Source organism: Physeter macrocephalus, chromosome 7 (assembly GCF_002837175.3).
Source record: "Physeter macrocephalus isolate SW-GA chromosome 7, ASM283717v5, whole genome shotgun sequence".
NCBI lineage: Eukaryota > Metazoa > Chordata > Mammalia > Artiodactyla > Physeteridae > Physeter > Physeter macrocephalus.
The window spans coordinates 30,124,741-30,144,251 of NC_041220.1; the positions used below are offsets into that span (position 1 = coordinate 30,124,741).

At 42.5% G+C, this 19,511-nt stretch overlaps 1 protein-coding gene across 2 annotated transcripts in view; it reads right to left on the reverse strand.

The window, feature by feature from the left end:
- The window catches only part of NR3C2 (nuclear receptor subfamily 3 group C member 2), a 384,333-nt gene that overhangs the window by 21,958 nt on the left and 342,864 nt on the right, over positions 1-19,511 (reverse strand). For both annotated transcript variants that reach the window (XM_028491751.2, XM_024126638.3), the window contains exons 7-8: positions 13,899-14,029; positions 8,120-8,277 (exon numbers count right to left, since the gene is read on the reverse strand). In XM_028491751.2, coding sequence (XP_028347552.1) covers positions 8,120-8,277; positions 13,899-14,029 — 289 coding nt within the window. The remainder of the gene's footprint in view (positions 1-8,119; positions 8,278-13,898; positions 14,030-19,511) is intronic.

Here is a 19,511-nt window from a genome sequence, read left to right on the forward strand (position 1 = left end):
TCGAAATGTGGCTAGTGTGACAGGGGAACTCACTTTTCAATTTAACTAAATTTACATGTCAAGAGCCACACATGGCCAGTGGTTGCCACATGGGAAGGAGCGGCGCTAGACTCTACAGATGTGCTCAGAATCTCTCAATAGCTCCCTCAACATGGTTTACAGGTCCTTTCATTGTCTCCATCCTTATTTTTCTCCATTCACCGGATACAATGAAATTCTCCATTTCTCAAGATCACCCTGCACCCTTCTCCTTTGGCATAGTAACTCCTTTGGTTTCGGTGAGCTCTCCTCTGTCTGTCTGGTCAACTCCTACTTTGCCTTTGGGGCTTCCATCATCGGCTGCCCTGGCCCACCTCCACCCTGCCACTTCACCTTCCGGATACCCGCCCCCACCCCGCCGCCCCGGCCCATGGGCTTTCCAGTCCACCTCGAGCACCCAGCACGCTGCATTCTAATTCCCAGTTTACCCATCTACTCTCTTCCCCCATCAGACCGCACACTCGGAGGGCAGGGGCCGAGCCTCCTTGGCTGCTGTTGTATCCTCAGCACCGGCACAGTGCCTGGCCCGGTGGTGTCTGCCCGCCCCGGGCTCTTTGACGCTGTCTTTCAAAAATGATTTTTTCGATGTGACACCAAAAGCACAAGTGACAAAGGCAAAGCTCAATGAGTACGACTACATCAAGCAACAGCCTCCTGGGGCGTCTACAGGGGAGCCTGGAGGAACACAGCTGTGATCGGCAACACAACTGAGCAGCAGTAACCTTAACCGTGAACATGGTGAACAAAGGAGGTACGACAGGCAAGGACACCCTTTGTATCTACAGGCAGGTGCACCTTCCAGTTGGGCTGTGTGGCCCCAGCTACCAGCGCATGAAACACACCAGTCCTGGAACTGCCTAGACCTTTCCACACCACACCCAAAGTCATCCTTTCCCTATTTATCCACAATGCTGAAAAAACAGAACATTCGGACCTATTTTTTTTCCCATTTTCCCCCATTTTTATTTTTAAATATATTTGATGCATTTTTTTCAGTTATGCAGACATAAAAAAAATTTTTTAGATGAAAATAAGCATGCATTGGCACAATTCACCCAGGGCAATGCAGTCTGAACTCTGCTGTACCCTTGAAGTGAGAAATTTGTAGAGGCAAATGCAAAAATAGGGCTGCAGAGAGAGACGCCGTGAACCATTAATACCTGTCCCATTGGTTTCACCAACTAGACAAAGAGTAAGATCTGCCCAGTCAATTACTCGATTAATTTGAAATCTTTACCTATGAAGATTTCTCTTCCCGGACGAGTGGGTCTTCGCCCCTCCCTCGTGCTCTGGAAGATAAGGCTTTGCTCACTTCGCTGACTCTGGCAATAAGCAAATCTGCCTTTATTTAGAATCTTTCTTAGTCATGGTCTCGTCAAAGAAGAAGGCCGTGTAATACCGCTAAGGATCATATCACAGGGGCAAGCGTTTTCATTCACCAACATCCATCTTTCCTGATGGTAACCTCACAGCAATCTGCCCTTGTCTCCATCACCAAACACCTTCCATCCCATCTGTGAATCTGAAAGTGTCTCAAGCACACCCAACATGTTCTAGCAACACCAGCCTCCTCTGGTAAGTGGCAGGACACGTAGAGCACCGGGACCGGAAGTGCCTCGGAAAGGCTTCTATACTGACCTCGGTCTATGTGATTTGCGACTAGGTGACTGCCCCACCCTGTAGAATGGCCTTTCCTGCTCATGTCCCTGCTTGGTCTTGCAAACTTTACACGGTCACTCCCTTGAAGGCTCTGCCATGTGCTTGTCTGAGTGTCTCTGTGCTGAAAGTAAACTAAAACTGCCTGATGGATGATATGCTCTTCGGTGGTGCAGAGACAGGGTTTTGGTAAACTCAAACACAGTCTTGGAAAAGGGGAAGCGGAGGGGCAAATATTTGTTCGGTGCCTGTTACCTTGTGGATTCCTCAGTACCTGTGTTATTTCATGTGCTTCTAAAACTTTCCTACAAGATGGGTAGGAAATTATTATTATTCCCATAATAATAATAATTATTATTATTCCCATTTTACAGTTGAAAAAATGGAGGGCCAAAAATTTAGGCCAAGTGCCAAGTTTACTGATAGAAACGTTGGCGGAGCAGCTGAGGCCATGTTCTATCTGCTGTCTCCAGTGGTCACAATTCTGTGGCAGACTCCTATGTGGGCCTTGGAACTTTTCTCGAGGAGATACTGATGGTAATGACGTGAAACAGAATCAGACGTGAAAGCAGCAGACAGCCCAAATGGTGGATCCACCCAACCTGGGGGCTGGCATGCTTCAGCGTGAGGGAAGAAATAGATCTGCATCGCTCTGAAAACCACCTCGAGCGTGGTCATGATGGAAACTGCCACTATCAGCGCCCGATGCAAAAGCACCCACTCGTTAAATGAGCAATGGGGATCTCAAAATAATTTGCTAATAGATCCAGCTGCTTGCAGCGATGTCTCTTTTGTTGATGATCGTGAAACTGAAATGTAATGCCCTCACCACGGAAAGCAGGGAGTCTCCCAGTGTGCACTCAGGGAGGTACTGTAGCACCAGATGTTCTGCTCCCATCTCGTCTGCATCCCCCCTCTCAGAAGGGAAGCTCGGCTCCGAGAGCCTGGCTGGAGGAGAGCCACCTGGGCTGTGCAGCCTTCCCTCTGCAACCACAGAAAGCGATCACTCAGCAACAGGACCCTCTGGTCATGCCGAGGGACTTGCCGGTACCTGCCCAGGCAAGGGGTAGGTTCTTACCCGGGTTTAACGATCATCGGCAGAGATGAAAGCCCTCCCCACCAAAGACGGCTCGGCTTATGGTGAGGCAGACCCAACATTTGGTTTTGGGAACGGCTGAACGTGCATGACATTTTAATATAACACCAGGTTCACTGACTTCAAGATGTAACCCCATGCCTCACAAAAACAACGCATTCCAGAAGATGCCAGGGAAGAGCCAAATGAGTCTGGAGAGCCGGAGAGCAGTGCAGCTATTTTCAATATACTCATTTTCTGATCTCCAGAGATGCAGCCCAGCCTGAAACCCAGCAGCTATGATCAGCCTGAAGCCCTCCTGCATCACGTGGGTGGTATGGAGAGTGCCAGTCAGTTAAGAGGGTTCCAAGCTGCCACTGGCTACGTAAGGACCTTGAGAAATCACTCTCTGGACCTCTGTCTCTTCTTCTACGAAAGAAAGATTCTCTGAGATGCCCCTACCCCGCCACTGGAAGCCTTCCATGACCCCTGCCCAGCACAGCTGGCTCCTAGACCTACTCGACAAGCCTTTCCAGCAACTCAGAATAAACATCAGTGAGCCCATGACTCATGGTGTGCTCATCTCTACAGGGCTCCCGGCCCGCCACCCTGTATAGTGCTGTCTGGTGGTCCTGAGCAGGCAGAAAGCCCCCCGTGGCCAGGTTTGGGTCTCTCCCGCTAGTGCCCTGCCTGGTGCTTTTAGACACTAATGTATTTGTTGAATGAGATGAACCTCTTCCTCTATCAGAGCAAGTGGGATTCCTAAGGACAGGAATGGGAATAATGAGAATAATACCCAGCTTATAGGGGGTTTTTAGAACTGCATGAAATAACACAGGTACTGAGGCATCCAAACAAATGTTCACCCCTCAGCTTCCCCTTTTAAATGGGATGAACCTCTTCCTCCATCAGGGCGAGTGGAATTCCTAAGGACGGGCATTCTGTTCCCACTTGCACCTCTGGTCCTAGAACACGGCAGGGGCTCACAGTCACGTGAATGAATGAACATGCGGGTGCTCTCAGAGGCCCCACTGCCCCGAGTTACCTTCTGCCTTGCATTACGCTCTAGCTGTCTCTCTAGAATCTAAGCAATCTGAGGGTTGGGTTGGTGTCCCATGTTTATTTTGTATCCTCTGCAGTCTTGTCAATTTTGCTAGGCATGAGGCACTACGTAGGCGAGTGGGTACGTGGAAATAAAGTCTATTACAACAGTATAACCTTGAAACTAGTTAACAGAGAAAGGGCAATTGTTTTGCCTCTAAGAAACACTAATATCATCCATTAATGTTTACCAGCTGTTCTACACACCGATAGTAACATAACTAGTCCTTGGTCTCCATGAATGAGTAGAAGTTACCAATAAATTCATTAGAAATGTGCCTCTTACACTCACAGGAAATTAACTGCCATTCACAGTAATACCTAGAAAGTGACTAGTAATTCTCTATTCTCTCTAGAAGAATAAGGAATCTATATGCTTTACATATAACGCCCATTTACAGTGCAAAAATACACCTATCCCGAGAAGCCTGGCCACAGCTGCTTTCTTTGAATCTTTTTTGGGGGGAAGATTGATGTTTGGAGGGCTTGTGATTCATTAAAGTTGCTGACCAGTACAAATACTTAACTGCCAACCTGTTCTTTCAGAGAATGTTCCTTCCACTCACCTTGGCAGTGCTCTGCCGACCCATGTGTGCACCAAGTGGGAGAAAACCATGCATCACGAGAGCTGTGTACGCGTGTCCCCAGACCTATGGATGTGTGTCCTGAGGGCTGGCGTACTATGCACGCTATTTAAGCAGAACTTTGATTTACATGCACAGGGTTTTTGTTTGTGTGACCTCAGGAACACACACTCTTTTTCCACAAGGTGACCAGAACGAGGCTCTGAGTACAGAGCCAGTCCTTCTGTAGCTCTTTGTTCCCTGGAAGAAAATTCTACAAATGTTGACTCTCTTATTTACTCTAATGAAAAAGTTGTAGGCAGTCTCAAGTCTGAGTAAGCGTGAATGTTAGAAAGGTCCCTCTAGACTTACAATGCATTTTTCAATGTTCTGTCTGGGATGGGAATATAAATAGAGCATTCAAGATGCTTCTGTTAGGCTACTTCTAAGGGCAAACATTTTTGATTGCTTAAAATAAAGGTTTTAGAATTAAAGTGATTCCAGTGATTCCCAAAAGAATGTTCTCCTTCTAACCAAAGTGGAGTAAGGTGGATTGGATTTACCCTTCCACCAGAAATAACCAAAAATACTCAGAAAAAAAATACATGAAGAAAAGGTTTTTGAGACACTACATATCAGTCAATGAAGGACAATGATCTCTAGAAGAAAATGGAAGAGAAAAGCGTTGTGACATTGGCTTAGACAAGAATTTCTTAGCTACAGCCAAAAACATGATTCATAAAAGAAAAAATAATCAGTGGGACTTTATTAGAATTCAAAATCCCTGCTCTGCAAAAGACACTGTTAAGAGAATGAAAAGATAAACCACGGCCTGGGAGAAAATACTTGCAAGTCATATATCTTATAAAGGAATTGTATCTAGAATATATAAAGGAGTCTCAAAAACTCAACAATCTAATTACAAATGAACAATCCAGTTTTTTAAAATGAGCAAAAGAGGTGAACAGATACTTCAGCAAAGATGGTGAATAAGCACAAGAAAAGAGCATTAATCATGAGGGAAATGCAAACTAAAACCACAGGGAGACATCGCCACACAGCTATTAGAATGGCTAAAACTAAAAAGACTAATGATACTGAGTGTTAGCAAGGATGTGGGACAATTTGAACTCACACACACTTCTCGAGGGAATGCACAATTGTCCAGTGACTTTGGAAGACAGTTTGGCGACCTCGTAAACAACGAAAACATACCTACCATATGACCCAGTCTTCCCGCTGCTAGCTATTGACTCAAGAAAAAGAAAGCAATGTCCACACAAAGACGTATACAAGATGTTCAGTGCAACTTTATCTGTTAGTAGCGCCCAACCTGGAAACAACCCAAATGTCCATCAACAGGTGGTGATAGGACTGCTGAACTGTGACATATCTTTATGATGGGACGCTAGTCAGCAATAAGTAGAAATGAAGTACTGATATATGGCAACAGCATGGATGAATCCCCAAATAATTATGCCAAGTGAAGGATGCCAGCTACCAAAGACTATCTACTGCATAATTCCATGTATATGAGACACTAGCATATATAAACTAATCTACATTGCCAGAAAGCAATATGGAAAGCACCTGGGGAGTAGTAGGTAGCAGGAAAGGTTATGGATAAACAACAAGGTCCTACTGTATAGCATAGGGAACTATATTCAATATCCTGTGATAAGCCATAATGGAAAAGAATATGAAAAAGAATATATATATTTGTATAACTGAATCACTTTGCTGTACAGCAGAAATTAACACAACATTGTAAATCAACTATACTTCAATTAAAAAAAAGGCACAAGGAAACTTCTGGAGTGATGGATATGTTTGCTGTCTTGATTGCGATGATAGTTTCACGGGTGTAGACACGTGTCAAACTTCTCAAATGGTATGCGCTAAGTATGTCTGGTTTATTTTGTATCAATTATACCATAATAAAAAAAATACTAAAAAGACATTGATTTGCCTTGGGGGATTTTGCAGCAAGGCATCATTTATGATTTAGCCATTTGGCAACTGTTCATTGAGTTCCTATCTTGTGCCAAGCACTGTGCTGCACTAAAAACAAGCCAGCAGGACGGTTTGACACCTTGACCACTGGTGCAGCCTCCGAGGGTTTCCACTGTCCTACTGTGCTTAAGGGACGGCGATCCCGAGAAAGGCTGTGGATAAACAAGTTTTAACTTCTATTGTCAGTCTCATTACATGTAAATTGCTTCAAAATGTATCATCTCTTTTCATATGCTGTGATAACCATTACACACTCATTTTGAAACTGCGCTTGTGCCTGCCCAATCATTTGCACAAATAACAGAATTCATCAAGAAAGAATCACACCTCCTGTTCCTCCTCCCCGACCCCAGCTCCACTAAGAAGGACTTTCAAGAAAACCAACAGGAGCGAGTAACCGTGCTCCTTGTTCCCCGGTAGATGATCCTGCGCCACGGTCTAGTTTCCTTTACTTCCTCTCGTGAGGGTTGTGGATAGCATCGTTTGCCGTGTTCCCCAAAGTCCTGTAGACCATCATTTCTTATCCGTGAGATTTTCTATTAAACCATGCTTTTAGGCCACTAATAATTAGCAAAGCTATCTATCGCTCTATTCACCTTGTGGAAATTTGACTCTTATTGTATGAAACGTTCAGAGAAAGCAAAGGCCAACGTGATACGCACAGGGTCTTCCGTGTAGAAACCCTGGAAAGTGACATTCTTTTATCAACCAACCCACAAGGCCATACCATTCCACCGGCATAAACAAATCTCTAAAGGATGAACCATTATTTCAGTAGTAATACCATTAAAATATTGGTCATCAAGCCTGTCAACATTGTCCTTAACAATACAGAAGTACTTGAAAAGGGGTTTCTTACCCAAATTACATGGGCTGAACTTGGGCAATAAATTTTCCAAAAGAAAGTAGGAAAACCTTCCAAATATAAAAAAGCTAAATTAGCATGACCGTGTATAACTTTTTTGGAGCCAGAACTAGAGAAACTGCTTGCAAAATGAAACAAGAAGCATATTTTAAGTGACATAACAAACCAAGTTATCCAAGTCAGTATTTTGTAGAAACTGCTAACCACCACTACATCTGTAACTGGATAAATTAGAAACCGGCTCAGAATTTACTTTCCATATTTACACAAGCCAAGAAAGGTGACTCCTACGAAGAATACTGAATATAAGATTCAGAATTTGGCAACAAATGAGATGATCCCAGCTGGCCCTGGACCACTAATAATGTTTTTGAAAGATTGGGTTATTAGATGAACAGTTGTAGAAGATGGACTCTATTTATGCAATGTTAAAGCAAACATTTTTATTAACCAAACAGTTCCTAAATTGCAAGCAGAAATGGGAAACTTGATCTGACACCTGTAGCAAATCTGAGGGCCTTCCCTGGCCCGGAGCTCAGGATTTGCCATCATGGTGCACCATTCTCCTACACTCTTGCTCAGGAGGGAAAAGAGCCACACTTTTTCCTTTACATGACGTTTGTTTCAAAGGTATTCTGAAGAAACGCTTCTTTCCTCATCAGTTTTCAACTCTTGCTGCCTCCCGTGGATAATCTACCCCTATTCTTCCCAAAGCCTCGAGAACTTTCTCAGCTCTCCGGTTGCTTTGGGTCCATAGTGTGTGGCTGTGGATCCTTCATTGAACAGGCACCAAGAGGCTCTACTTACATCATGCATGGAGTCCAGAAGCTTGGTCAGTTGGTAGAACCTCTGCCAGCTCTGCCCGGAATTGTTGGGACACTTCGTTACCATCTTCCTCAGTTCTTTGATGTAATTTGTCCTCATTTCTTCAAACGCAGCCTGGCTTTTGAGGCCATCCTTTGGAACTGTGTTGAAGGAATACCGACACGTAAGTTCCCAAGTTGGAAAACAGCTTTAGCATCCTCATAGTTAAAGGGCTTAGACTATTTTGAGGTCATGAGGCTCACACTTTGAGATTGATATTGAATCTCAATGATTGCATTTATGAATAAACATGGCAGCTATATGACGGTTAACCTTTGTACACACACATATACAAAAGAATAATAACAACTGGCTTATTGGGTGTATGTTATAATGCACTTTGTTTATATTAGCTTGCTTAATCTTGACATCAGTCTTACGACATAATCATTATGTTATTCTCATTTTACAGATGTGGAAACTGAAGACTGGAGGTTTAATCACTTGCACAAGGACACAATAAATACATGGTAGAGGAAGGGTATAAACCTAAGTCTGTCTGTTTCCAAAGCCTGTCTCTTAACCACAGTGCTATACTGTCTTGTGGCCTGTCATCAAAGTTTTTATGAATCCCAACTTGCCAATACCTCAGACGTAGGAAAATATACTTTGATTTTCCAGGACAACTGGAAGAGCCACAGACAATCTAAGCTGGGGCTGGAATTAGAAAGCAACATCTTCATATTCCAGTTCCAATGTCAAAGACACTCGGGGAAACCTGCCATCTACCAGGGGGAAGACAGTGTGTGGCAAAGAAGCACTTCCCATCCTCTTTGTTCCAAGATCACATGACCACCGAGGCACCGTCATGTGACTGCCCAGACAACCTGCCGGCAGGTCTGTGCACTGGTTTGTGTGTGTGATGGGTAACACAACAGTGCTCCGCATACAAGGCAAGATCAAAAACTTTCGAAGAGAAGAAACCACATTCATCATTATCTTCGATAAGATAGAAAATTAAGGGTTATGTTTTCTTCTTTCCTTGTATGGAGTGGCTGGCTTTCCTAATGAAACAAAAAACATCTCACTAAAAATAATACTTTGAAATTCAGCACCTGGAAGGATACGAGTGTTTCTGTGACCTGAAAGGAGATGCTCTCTCCCAGGACACACCTGAACGCACCTTATGGAGAAGGGGTGCACCAGGGTCTGTGTTCTACGAGGAGATGTAGGGCAGAGAGTGTAAGTTACAGGTGTCCCCTTTGAAAATCTACTTACATGTTTGCTTTTGTTCACTACAGCCAATATGTACTTATGCTTATGCTTTAACTCTGAAAAATCAAATCACTTAGAACTTTCCTTTCTGGATGATGAAGATAATAAAAATTCACCTTGTGATATAGAGTCTGAAATTGCTCTCACTTTCACTTCTTAAGCGCACATCCTATTTGCTAATTTACAATAACTGGTATAAATAATAACTTACTTGGGCCATCAGCTCTTCAGAATGGCTAAACATGTTTTTGAGTGTTACGTGTAACCCTGGGAGCAGGAATACCACTGTTTCCAAATAAACCCTATTGTCCTATATAAAGATACAGATTATCTTGCAAATTAACTTCCCATGATGCTAATAATCTTCTCCTTGAGTTTAATTGTTGAGGCTTTTGATTTGTCGTTTATCTAAAGTCTATTTTTTGTGCGGAAAAAATAAATCTCTAGTGGCCACTTGCACCAATTCCTGAGGCTGCCACAATATTAGTTGTGGTTTAAAATATTTGACATTCACGTTCAGAATTAAATATCATCCATTACGTAACAGTTTATTTTTCTTTGCAATTAAACCCTTGTTTTAAAAGTATAAAAAACGTGAAGAAGGATGGTAATAACCAGGACGTTAATAGTGAAACTACAGATCCACTTTCTACCAAAACTTTAATGTTAACCCAAAACGTTCCAAAAGAAACCGAAAGTTTGCAACTAAGTGCCTCCACTGCCCACCCAGAGATAACCATTTAATTTTTTAAGTTTCAAAATGTTATGGAGTAAACCTTTAGTTTTTCAGTATAGATACTTATGGATGTCATACCTTAAAAAATTACCTAAAATCAGAATGGAGTGAATACATTTCACGACTGTATTTCAATGCTATTTGGTATAGCTACTAAGAGTAACCAAAAGTCTTCATATTTCTGATACCTGTGTTATAAAAATTCTCAAGATTATGAACAACTTGTATCAAATATTACTTGTATTTTACTGCTGTGACTGAAATATATTGTACCATTTTCCCAGCCAGATATTTTAGAAGTTGAAACAAACCCACAAAAAAAGAGAACTTAGGCAAAACCTCAAATTTTGGAGGTCTGCCCAGATTTTCTGAATTTACTTATTAAATACAGCAGGGCTCCTGGAAATCATCCAAAATCTATGGGCTGGAGAAGAGCAAAGAGGCAACTGGGTGGAAAGATGGTCTGCTTTCCTCTGTGAGCAAAAAGAACATGATCTTCTCTTGATGTCATTGCTTAAAAACTTTCCTGATACACTGGACATCAGGTGTGTAATTTAAGCTTCTAAATAAGAAGAAAAATTTTCATACATTCTGTCACAGATTAGCCAAATAGGCTTGCAGCAAAATAAGCTGCAGTTTAAGCTGCAGTAAAATTCTTTACTTCTGTTCTCCTGCTTTTTGATTTTGCTTTTTTCCGCATCTACAAAAATCAACCTTGAATGTACTGAGCTACTTGGAAGCTAATAAATTAATTCAGGGAGTTTCAAAGTGATATCAGAATTGATTACAGGCCAAATGATTAAATGGATGTAAAAGGATAAGACACCAATTACAATGAGTGGTCAAAGTTTAAAAAGAATTCGTATCACAGGCATTTTAGAAAAAAATTAAATTCTAGAAAAAAATTAAATTCTATCACCCATCTGATATACTTTTTTTTTTTTTTTTTTTTTTTACATTTTTCTAAGAGTAATGATTAGTGACATAGCTTGGAAAGGGGAATAAAATCACTGTCTCTGAATGTCAAGAGTACATTTCCAGGGAATTCCCTGGCGGTCCAGTGGTTAGGACTCCGTACTTTCAATGCTAAGGGCGTGGGTTCAATCCCTGGTTGGGGAACTAGGAGTACATTTCCAAAGTTATATTCCAGAAAGGATAAACTGGGAACCTCAGAAACCTTGAGGGACACTGGAGCAGGGACCAAAGCCTGGTTCTACTGACCCTGCAGACGAGGGGCTGCAAACCCAAGCTCATGGATGTGGGCTGAGTGTACAGGGAGGAATGGAGCGACCGGTGGGGCCCGCGGTAAACTGGGGAGAGCATGGGCTGCCCTGCACAACTGAAGTCAGTGAAAATCAAACCAGACAAAAGGCCAAAAGCAACCTGAAAAGGCTTGCCGGCCAAGTGAAACACAGCTGGGAAGTACTGACCCCACCTCCCTCCCACAGCCTGCTCTCCCTCCCATCTCCCTGCTGCCCTCACCTGCCACGGCTCCGTCTTGTCCACTTTAGAACGGGGGGGCTACCCATCTTGCAGTGTTAAATTAGATCATAGATAAAAACTCTTTGGAGGCTGAGAGGTGCTACACGCAGGTGGTGCAGGTACTGATCCACATCATCCACATCTACCACTGCCTCCCCGCTTCCTGTTCTACCCGTCTCAGGCTTCACTCTTCCCCAGACCCAATCCTGCCTTGTTGGAAACAGCATCTCTTCTGATCCATTCCATCCTCAGTGCTTGGCCGTTGATGCCACTTCCTTCCCCGCGACTCTACTGAAAACCGCCCCTTCTCCCACGCTGCTGATTCCTGGACCAAGGGGAGGGCTGGGTGCATCCTGGACGCTCTTTTCAGCTTCCACGTGGTCGCTCAACAAACTCTCCTCCTTTGAAGTCCTTGCCGCTCACCCCGGCGTCCTCGGCATTCAGGACCTTTCTCCGTTTTCTCAGTGGCCCACAGCGCTTGGCTCTGGGATTTCCCCTCCATCCTGTCTCTCGCCGTCATCCCGGTCTCACCCTTATCTGACGGCAGCTTCCTCAAATTCCTTCCCCTCTGTTTGAAAAGGCCCGCGCCCTTGTCTGTGGAAGACGTGCTCAGCATCCTTGCCAAGGCTAATCCTGCCCTCCCTTGTCTCTTCTGGCACCGTCTGCCATCGACTTCTCTCCTCTCATGCTTGGTTCCAGGCGCCTAAAAAAGCTTCCCATCAATCTGCAAGTCCCTGGCCGTCTGGCACCTGCCTGATGCCCAGTGGTCAAGCCCACCAGGCTTCTGTCAGCATTCTCAGCTTTCTCTGGAAGCGATGTCATTAGTCATGCCGCAATGGGAAACCCTGAACTCTTGGCACCTTCCCAGTTCCCCTACCTCCCTGACAGTTCTGTCCCTGTCCCTCAGCCGCTGCAATCCTCCTTTCCAGTAGCTCAATGGCTCTTTCCTCTTCTTTCTGTGTCTCGGCACCCCACTCGCCATTGGACTTTCATTTTCTACGAGGATAATTTCAAGTTTGTATCTTGATACCCAAACCTGTCTTCTGAGCTCGAGTCCCCCAGTTTCCCCCTCTTTCAGCCTTTCTATGAGAGGCTACCTCTGACAATTAGCCCATCCAAAAGAGAAGTCATTTTACGCGCCACAAAATCTGCTCCAAGTCCTGACATGAACGCATTTCTCTTCACGGTATCACTGCCATCTTAGTCACTTCTCTGCGCTCAAAACCTAGGTCACTTCCGACCCAGACTATTTTTATTTCCCCTTCTTGTCAGCTGCCAAGCTCAACTCTGCAGTGTGTCTTGAATGCGTTTGGTGCTGTCATCATAGCATCCACCATTATTTTCCAGGCTGTTATTTCAACAGCCTCACAGCAGGTCTCTAGGCTTCTAGTCTGGCTCAATTCTCTGTCTGGCTTGGCCTCCCTCCCTCCCTGTCCCATCTCCCTCTCATCCAGTTTCTTGTCAGACACATGTTCATAAAGCCACGAAGGATCCCTTTGGTCACGTCACCCTACTTCTCAGAGCCTTTGGTACCACACTCCCCTGCTCGCCTAATAGACACGTTGTCTTCAACAGGTGGGACTCTTCCGGCCCAATCTGCATTCCAACCTAATTCCCCACTTCTCCCCAAACCAATACCACCTGAGGTGCCTTGAAAAATTTAGTGGATACAGAAATGAGATAAAAAATTAAAACATTAACAGGCAGAACAATTCCCGAGAACTAAGTGCTACTGCATGGGTCTGCTTCCCACCCTGCCACGTTCGCTCATGCTGTTCCCAGCAGGAAGGCCAGCTCCTGCCTCAGGTTCAACCCCTCGCCCTGGCCAAGCTCTCTGAGCTGCAGCTTCACCATGAATCCCTCCCTGATACCCAGAACTGAGCATGCGCTTCTCTTCTCTGAGCCCCCAGAGAAGAGCCCCCTCTTTCTACCACAGTAGATAATCCCTTTCCACAATGTATTAAAACTACCTTGGAATTTATCTTACGGTAAAGCTCCCTGAGGGTGGAGACTGTGCCTCATTCATGCCAGTGGTTCCTGAATTGCCAGTCCCACCGTACACACAACAGACGCTTAACAAATCAGATGGATGGAGGAATCAAGGCAGATGCTCTACCCAAAGCTTCAGACTCTGCAAGTAACTTAGTTCATCCGACACCAAAGCGCTCCGCCCACCTCCTCCCATTTTTTTTTTTTCATGTCGACTACCTGACCCTATACCCAGGCAACTCTCCTAAAGGGGAGATGATGTGACAGTGTAGGAAAAGGGCCAGGTGGGTGTCAGTTTACTTGTGCTCAGAAGCAGCAACACTTTCATTACGGTGTATTCCTCAAAGGTGAGCTGCAGCCGGACAAACTGAAGGCTGATCTGGTGCATCCCCTGGCAAAGCTCATACATGGCAGACTGGTGCATCTTCTCTCTGCAAAGGAAAAGCAAAGATGTCTGAGAATGCAACGTCCATGATCAGACCCAGACTGGCGGCCCAAGGCAGCCTGATGAGAGATCTGAGTCAGATCTCTCATTTGCTTTTGGCTTCAATATGGAGCAGAGGTGTACTGGCAAGGCAAGTCAGCTGCCTTGCATGGTGACTGGTAAATGGCTTATAGACCAACCCTGTCAGGCTGTTGACTCGTCCATTGGGAGAATGTGTCAGGAGCACCGAAACCAACCTTTCTCAAAGCGTGCCATGATTTCATTTTACATCAAGAGTGACAACAAGTGATGGTGGCGTGTGTTGATCGTGAGATTGTCCACCAAGCCAGAGAAGCTGCTGTGATGTGGTGGGAAGCCTGGAGACGCCTATTCCTCTTCGGCCAGAGATCCCAAGCGCTTACTATTCGGAAGGGCTGTGTTAGATGCTATGGATGCAGGACAGCGATGAATAGCCTTATTTCCACGTGGACCCCTTTATAGAGGTCGTGAAACGTACCCGTTAACTCTTTGCAGCAGTACACTTAAAAAGGGAGATCAGACAACGTTTTCAAAGATTCCTCAAATGGAATCTCTCCAGTACAGGAAGAAAGTGATATGGGAGTTTGTGTGATACATACACGTGTCCATTTCAACAAACAACCAAGCTACTTTCTCCGCCAAATCCAAGTGTTTCCATAAAAATCCTCATGATTTTACGACAGAAGTCATTATTTTCTCTTTCCGTGAGAAGGAAGTAAGGCATCATTTAGTTGTTCAGATGTTATTCCTCAAAGTAATAAATCTTTTGGGAGGCCCTGGATAATAAGTACTCTGTTATGATGACCAGAATGAAATTAGTTAAAAAGAGTTTACTAGTGAGAAATGGGAAAGGACTTGACAAAGGCTATAGACACAGAAAAGGAGGTCACGATGGCTGATCTATTTCTATGAGTGACTGAACCAGATGGGTGTCTGTAGCAAAGCAACCCTGCGATACCTCTTCCGGATGCACTCTTGGGTTCAAATGGCAAAAATCTCTTTTATCTCGAGTCTGAAAGACATTTGTAAAAAACCCATAATGGAACACACAGCATTTTGCTTGGTATTATTGCTATATGTCTCTCCCTTCCCATAACAGGCTAAGAGATATTTTTATCATTTTTTAAATTTATTTTTTTATTGAAGTATAGTTGATTTACAATGTTGTGTTAATTTCTGATGTACAGCAAAGTGATTCAGTTATACATATATATAAATTCTTTTTTATATTCTTTTCCATTATGGTTTATCACAGGATATTGAATATAGTTCCCTGTGCTATACAGTAGGACCTTGTTGTTTATCCATCCTATATATATAATAGTTTGCATCTACTAACCCCAAACTCCCAGTCTATCCATCTCCACCCCTCTCTCCCTTGGCAACCACAAGTCTGTTCTCTACGTCTGTGAATCTGTTTCTGTTTTGTAGATGTGTTCATTTGTGTTGTATTTTAGATTCCACATATAAGTGATATCACATGGTATGTGTCTTTCTGGGAGCTATTTTTAATTAAGGAAATATTTTTAAAACACACACACATACACACACACACACACACACACAGAAAAACAGCAGGAGCCTATGGATCTACCATGCAGAATTAAGAATAAATGCTAATATTTTTGTCATATTTGCTTCAGATCTTTATAAAATAAACACGGCCGAGTTAAGGCCCGCACTATCTCCCTCCCTGTCCCCATTCATCTTCCTCATTGAAGAAGCAAACCACTCACTTTGGGAGATTATTATTTCCTCTCAGATGTGTATACTTTACACACACGTATGTGTTCATAAAAACAGCACACAGTACCACTTGATTTTATGTAAATTTGAAATTAGATATGCATATCCTTCTGCAACTTATTTTTATTCAACGTCGTGATTCTGCGACGTATCCATTTTCATACAGGTAACTCTAAGCAAAGACATTTTCCCTGCAGCGAGTTTCATTGGTTTGAACACATCACAGTTTACTAATCCATTCCACTCCGGATGGACACTTGGGTTTGTTTCCGCTTTACGAGTATTACAGATGATGCCCAAGGGACATCCTTGGGCACTTCTCTAAAATACAGGACAAAAATAGAACTGCTGAGTCATAGATGTGTGCACATCTGCTGCTTTCATTCCAACCAGTAAGAGACGATATGTCCTTTTATTCCACATGCCATGAATACTTGTCATTAACCAATTTGAATTATTTTTTTTCCGCCATCTGATGGGGGTTGAAAGGGTTATCCCACTGTTGCTTTTATTTGCATTGCCATTATCACCAGCAGGCTGAAACATTTTTTCAAAAGTTTTCTGACCATTTGGGTTTCTTCTTTGATGATTTGTCTCTTCATATCTTTATCCATTTTATTTAAAGCTTTTTTTTCCCTCCTATCACTAATACCATCTTTATTCATAATATTTTTTTGCCTTAAAAATTTTGTCTGATGATCTTTCCTTAGTCCCTCCCTCCCTCCCTCCCTCCCTTTCTTCCTTCTTGTCTCTTTCTTTTGCTGTCTTTTTAGAATTTGCCTGGAATGCCCTTTTAAAAAAATCCCTTGTTTACAAAGTTCCCACATAATTATATATCACACATGTATCTTTTAAACAGCAAAAAGCTGGATTAAAAGAATCTGAGAGTCTTTGTATTATAATAGCTCAGTTTAATCTGTTTTCATTTATCATGATTACTAATATATTTGGATATTTTTTCCACCATTCTAACTTTCTCCCCTCCTTTCCTTCTACTTTCCTTCCTTTTATTACATGGATCCAGCTTACAAAATAAAAAAAAAAAAAAAACCTCTTTGCTCATCTGTTGGGATTTAGAAGATATACAGTCTATTTTTACTCTTAAAATAATTATCAAGTTATGAACTTGCATACTTAAAAATCTAAAGTTAATCAATAGCTTTTCCATGAGAAACTGAAAAGAGGTAGAGTACTTTATCTTTGGTCTACTGCTTCCCATCTTGCATCTTATTCCTCTTTAGTATTTAAATTTCAACTTGTTTTCAGATCACCCCTGAAGTCTGTCTCTCTCTCACATCCACACCCCATGTCTGTTTAGAGTTACGAACATACTTCTCTCATCACCATTGCTTTTTGCACTCCACTCCGTACTACTGGGTTCAACTGGGTTCTTGGTTTGTTTTAACCCAAATGATCATCGGTCTCCAAGAAGCATTTTATTCTCCCCATGATACCAGCAACAACAACAAAAGCTAACATTTGTACAGTGCTTTATAATTTAAGAACTTCCATACAGCTGGTCCCTACATCTCTGCAAAGTAGGAATTTGTGTTAATTCCCAGTTTTACATATGATAAGCCTGGATTTAAGCTATCAGGGTACACACTCAGATACATATTTGTAATTCTTTCAGCAGCGGTCAGTTGCTGAATGTTCAAATCTTTCAGTCTTGATATGTCTGAAAATGTCTTTATTTCACCTTTATTCTTGAATGATAGTTTTAACCCGTTATAGATTTCTAGTGTGACAGGTAATTTCCCTCAGTACTTTGAAGATAATATTCCATTACACCTGGGCTTTCACTACTGCTTTTGGGAAATTTCTTGTTAGTCTAATTGTCATTCTTTTACAGGTAGGGAATTTGCATTTTCTCTTTGGTAGCTTAAAAGAAGTTTCCTCTGTTTATTTTTGATGCCTGCAGTTTCAATATGAAGGACAGAGGTGCAGACTGATTTTTAGTTCTCTTGCTCAGGACTCAATGTCCTTATTTGACTTGAAGATGCAGGTATTTCTTAAGTTCTGAAATGGTCTCAGATATTGTTTCTTCAAACATCATCCCCACCCTTCCTGCTATTTTTCCTTTGTGAACGCCTGTTAGCAGTGCGTTGCACCATCTCATTGTCTTCCACATTTACCTCCCTTTTATATTTTCTTTTTATCTGTCTGTACTGCATTCTAGATAGTTTTCTCAGATCTATTTTCTAATAATTTTTTTTCCTTTTCTGTGGCAAATCTGTTTAATGCCTCCAGTGTTTTCATTTGGATGTTTTTAGTGCCTGGGTGCCTAGAAATGCTCTATTTGGTTCTTTCTCAAACACTTCTGTTATTTTCCATGACAGACTTCTTACTTTATGGTTACTACATCCCCTTCCTCTAAATTACACCTTACGTATTCTAGCTCTAAATACTTTTAACATGCTTATTTTATAGTTTCTTTCAAATGTTTTAAATTCATTTTTGGGGGGGATGCTCATATGCCCATCTAACATGCATTATTTTGGCATATATTGTTTTCTAGGTGAATCCCAGGGGTGCTGTCTTGTGGAACGGACTCTACAGGAAGTTTCAGCATTTATAACTATCGGGGTACAAGCATTTCACTTGTTCTGCCAGTTTTGATGCTAATTTCTCAGCTTAAATGCTTTTTGCAAGACTGCGTTGTTTAAATTTTAGACTCCACACTTGATGTGGTGCAGGCTTGTATTTCTTATTTCTTTCAGCTTCCTTGCTATGTCCGTCCCTGGGCTGGCTGGCTGGCTTGTTGGGTTTTACTGTCCTTGTTAGTAGACAGTGAAATCTTTGCAGAGCCTGGCTTTTTGCAGGGGGCTCCATTTCATGCCCTAGTCTTGCTGGGGTCTACATTCTTGCGTCCCGTTCCTGTTTGTGTTCTAATGCACGTCCCTAAGGCATCTTTCTACATCCAATAGTCTGTGGGCCACGTGTAGCTTTAACTCCAAGTTAAACCGCTCTAGCTGTGAATTCCCTGTTCTTAGACCTGTTTTTTTTCTTTTCTTTTGAACTTGGTTACATATTTAAGATTTTTTTAATGCAAAATTTCTATGTGTTCAGAGGGGGAAAAAGGCTCAGTTCACTACCACCATTCTGATTGATAACTATAAGCTTCTTAAAGGCAGGATCCATGTCTGACTAACCTTTGTGAACGTCAAATAGAGTCTGATAGGCAAGTGCCATGTGTCAATATTTGCTCAAAAGTGTTTCATGAATGAATGAGAGAGAAGGAAAGCCAAAAGGAAAGAGGACAAGTGAAAACAATAAAATGAACTGCAGACACACAGATGTGCAAATGAGGATGATGATTAGAGAAAGGGAATACTGAAAACTTACAGAAAGTAAGATCAAATGGCTAATGAAATAGATACGGTATTTGTGAAGTTCTCGAAAAGTTTCTCATACTACCAAATGTAAAAGCAATAGCTAGTGGGAAGCAGCCGCATAGCACAGGGAGATCAGCTCTGACCACCTGGAGGGGTGGGATAGGGAGGGTGGGAGGGAGGGAGACGCAAGAGGGAAGAGATATGGGGAGATATGTATATATATATATATATATAGCTGATTCACTTTGTTATAAAGCAGAAACTAACACACCATTGTAAAGCAATCATACTCCAATAAAGATGTTAAAAAACATTTTTTAAATAAAAATTTTAAAAAAGGGAGAGATTTAGATTGTAAAATTGGTGAAG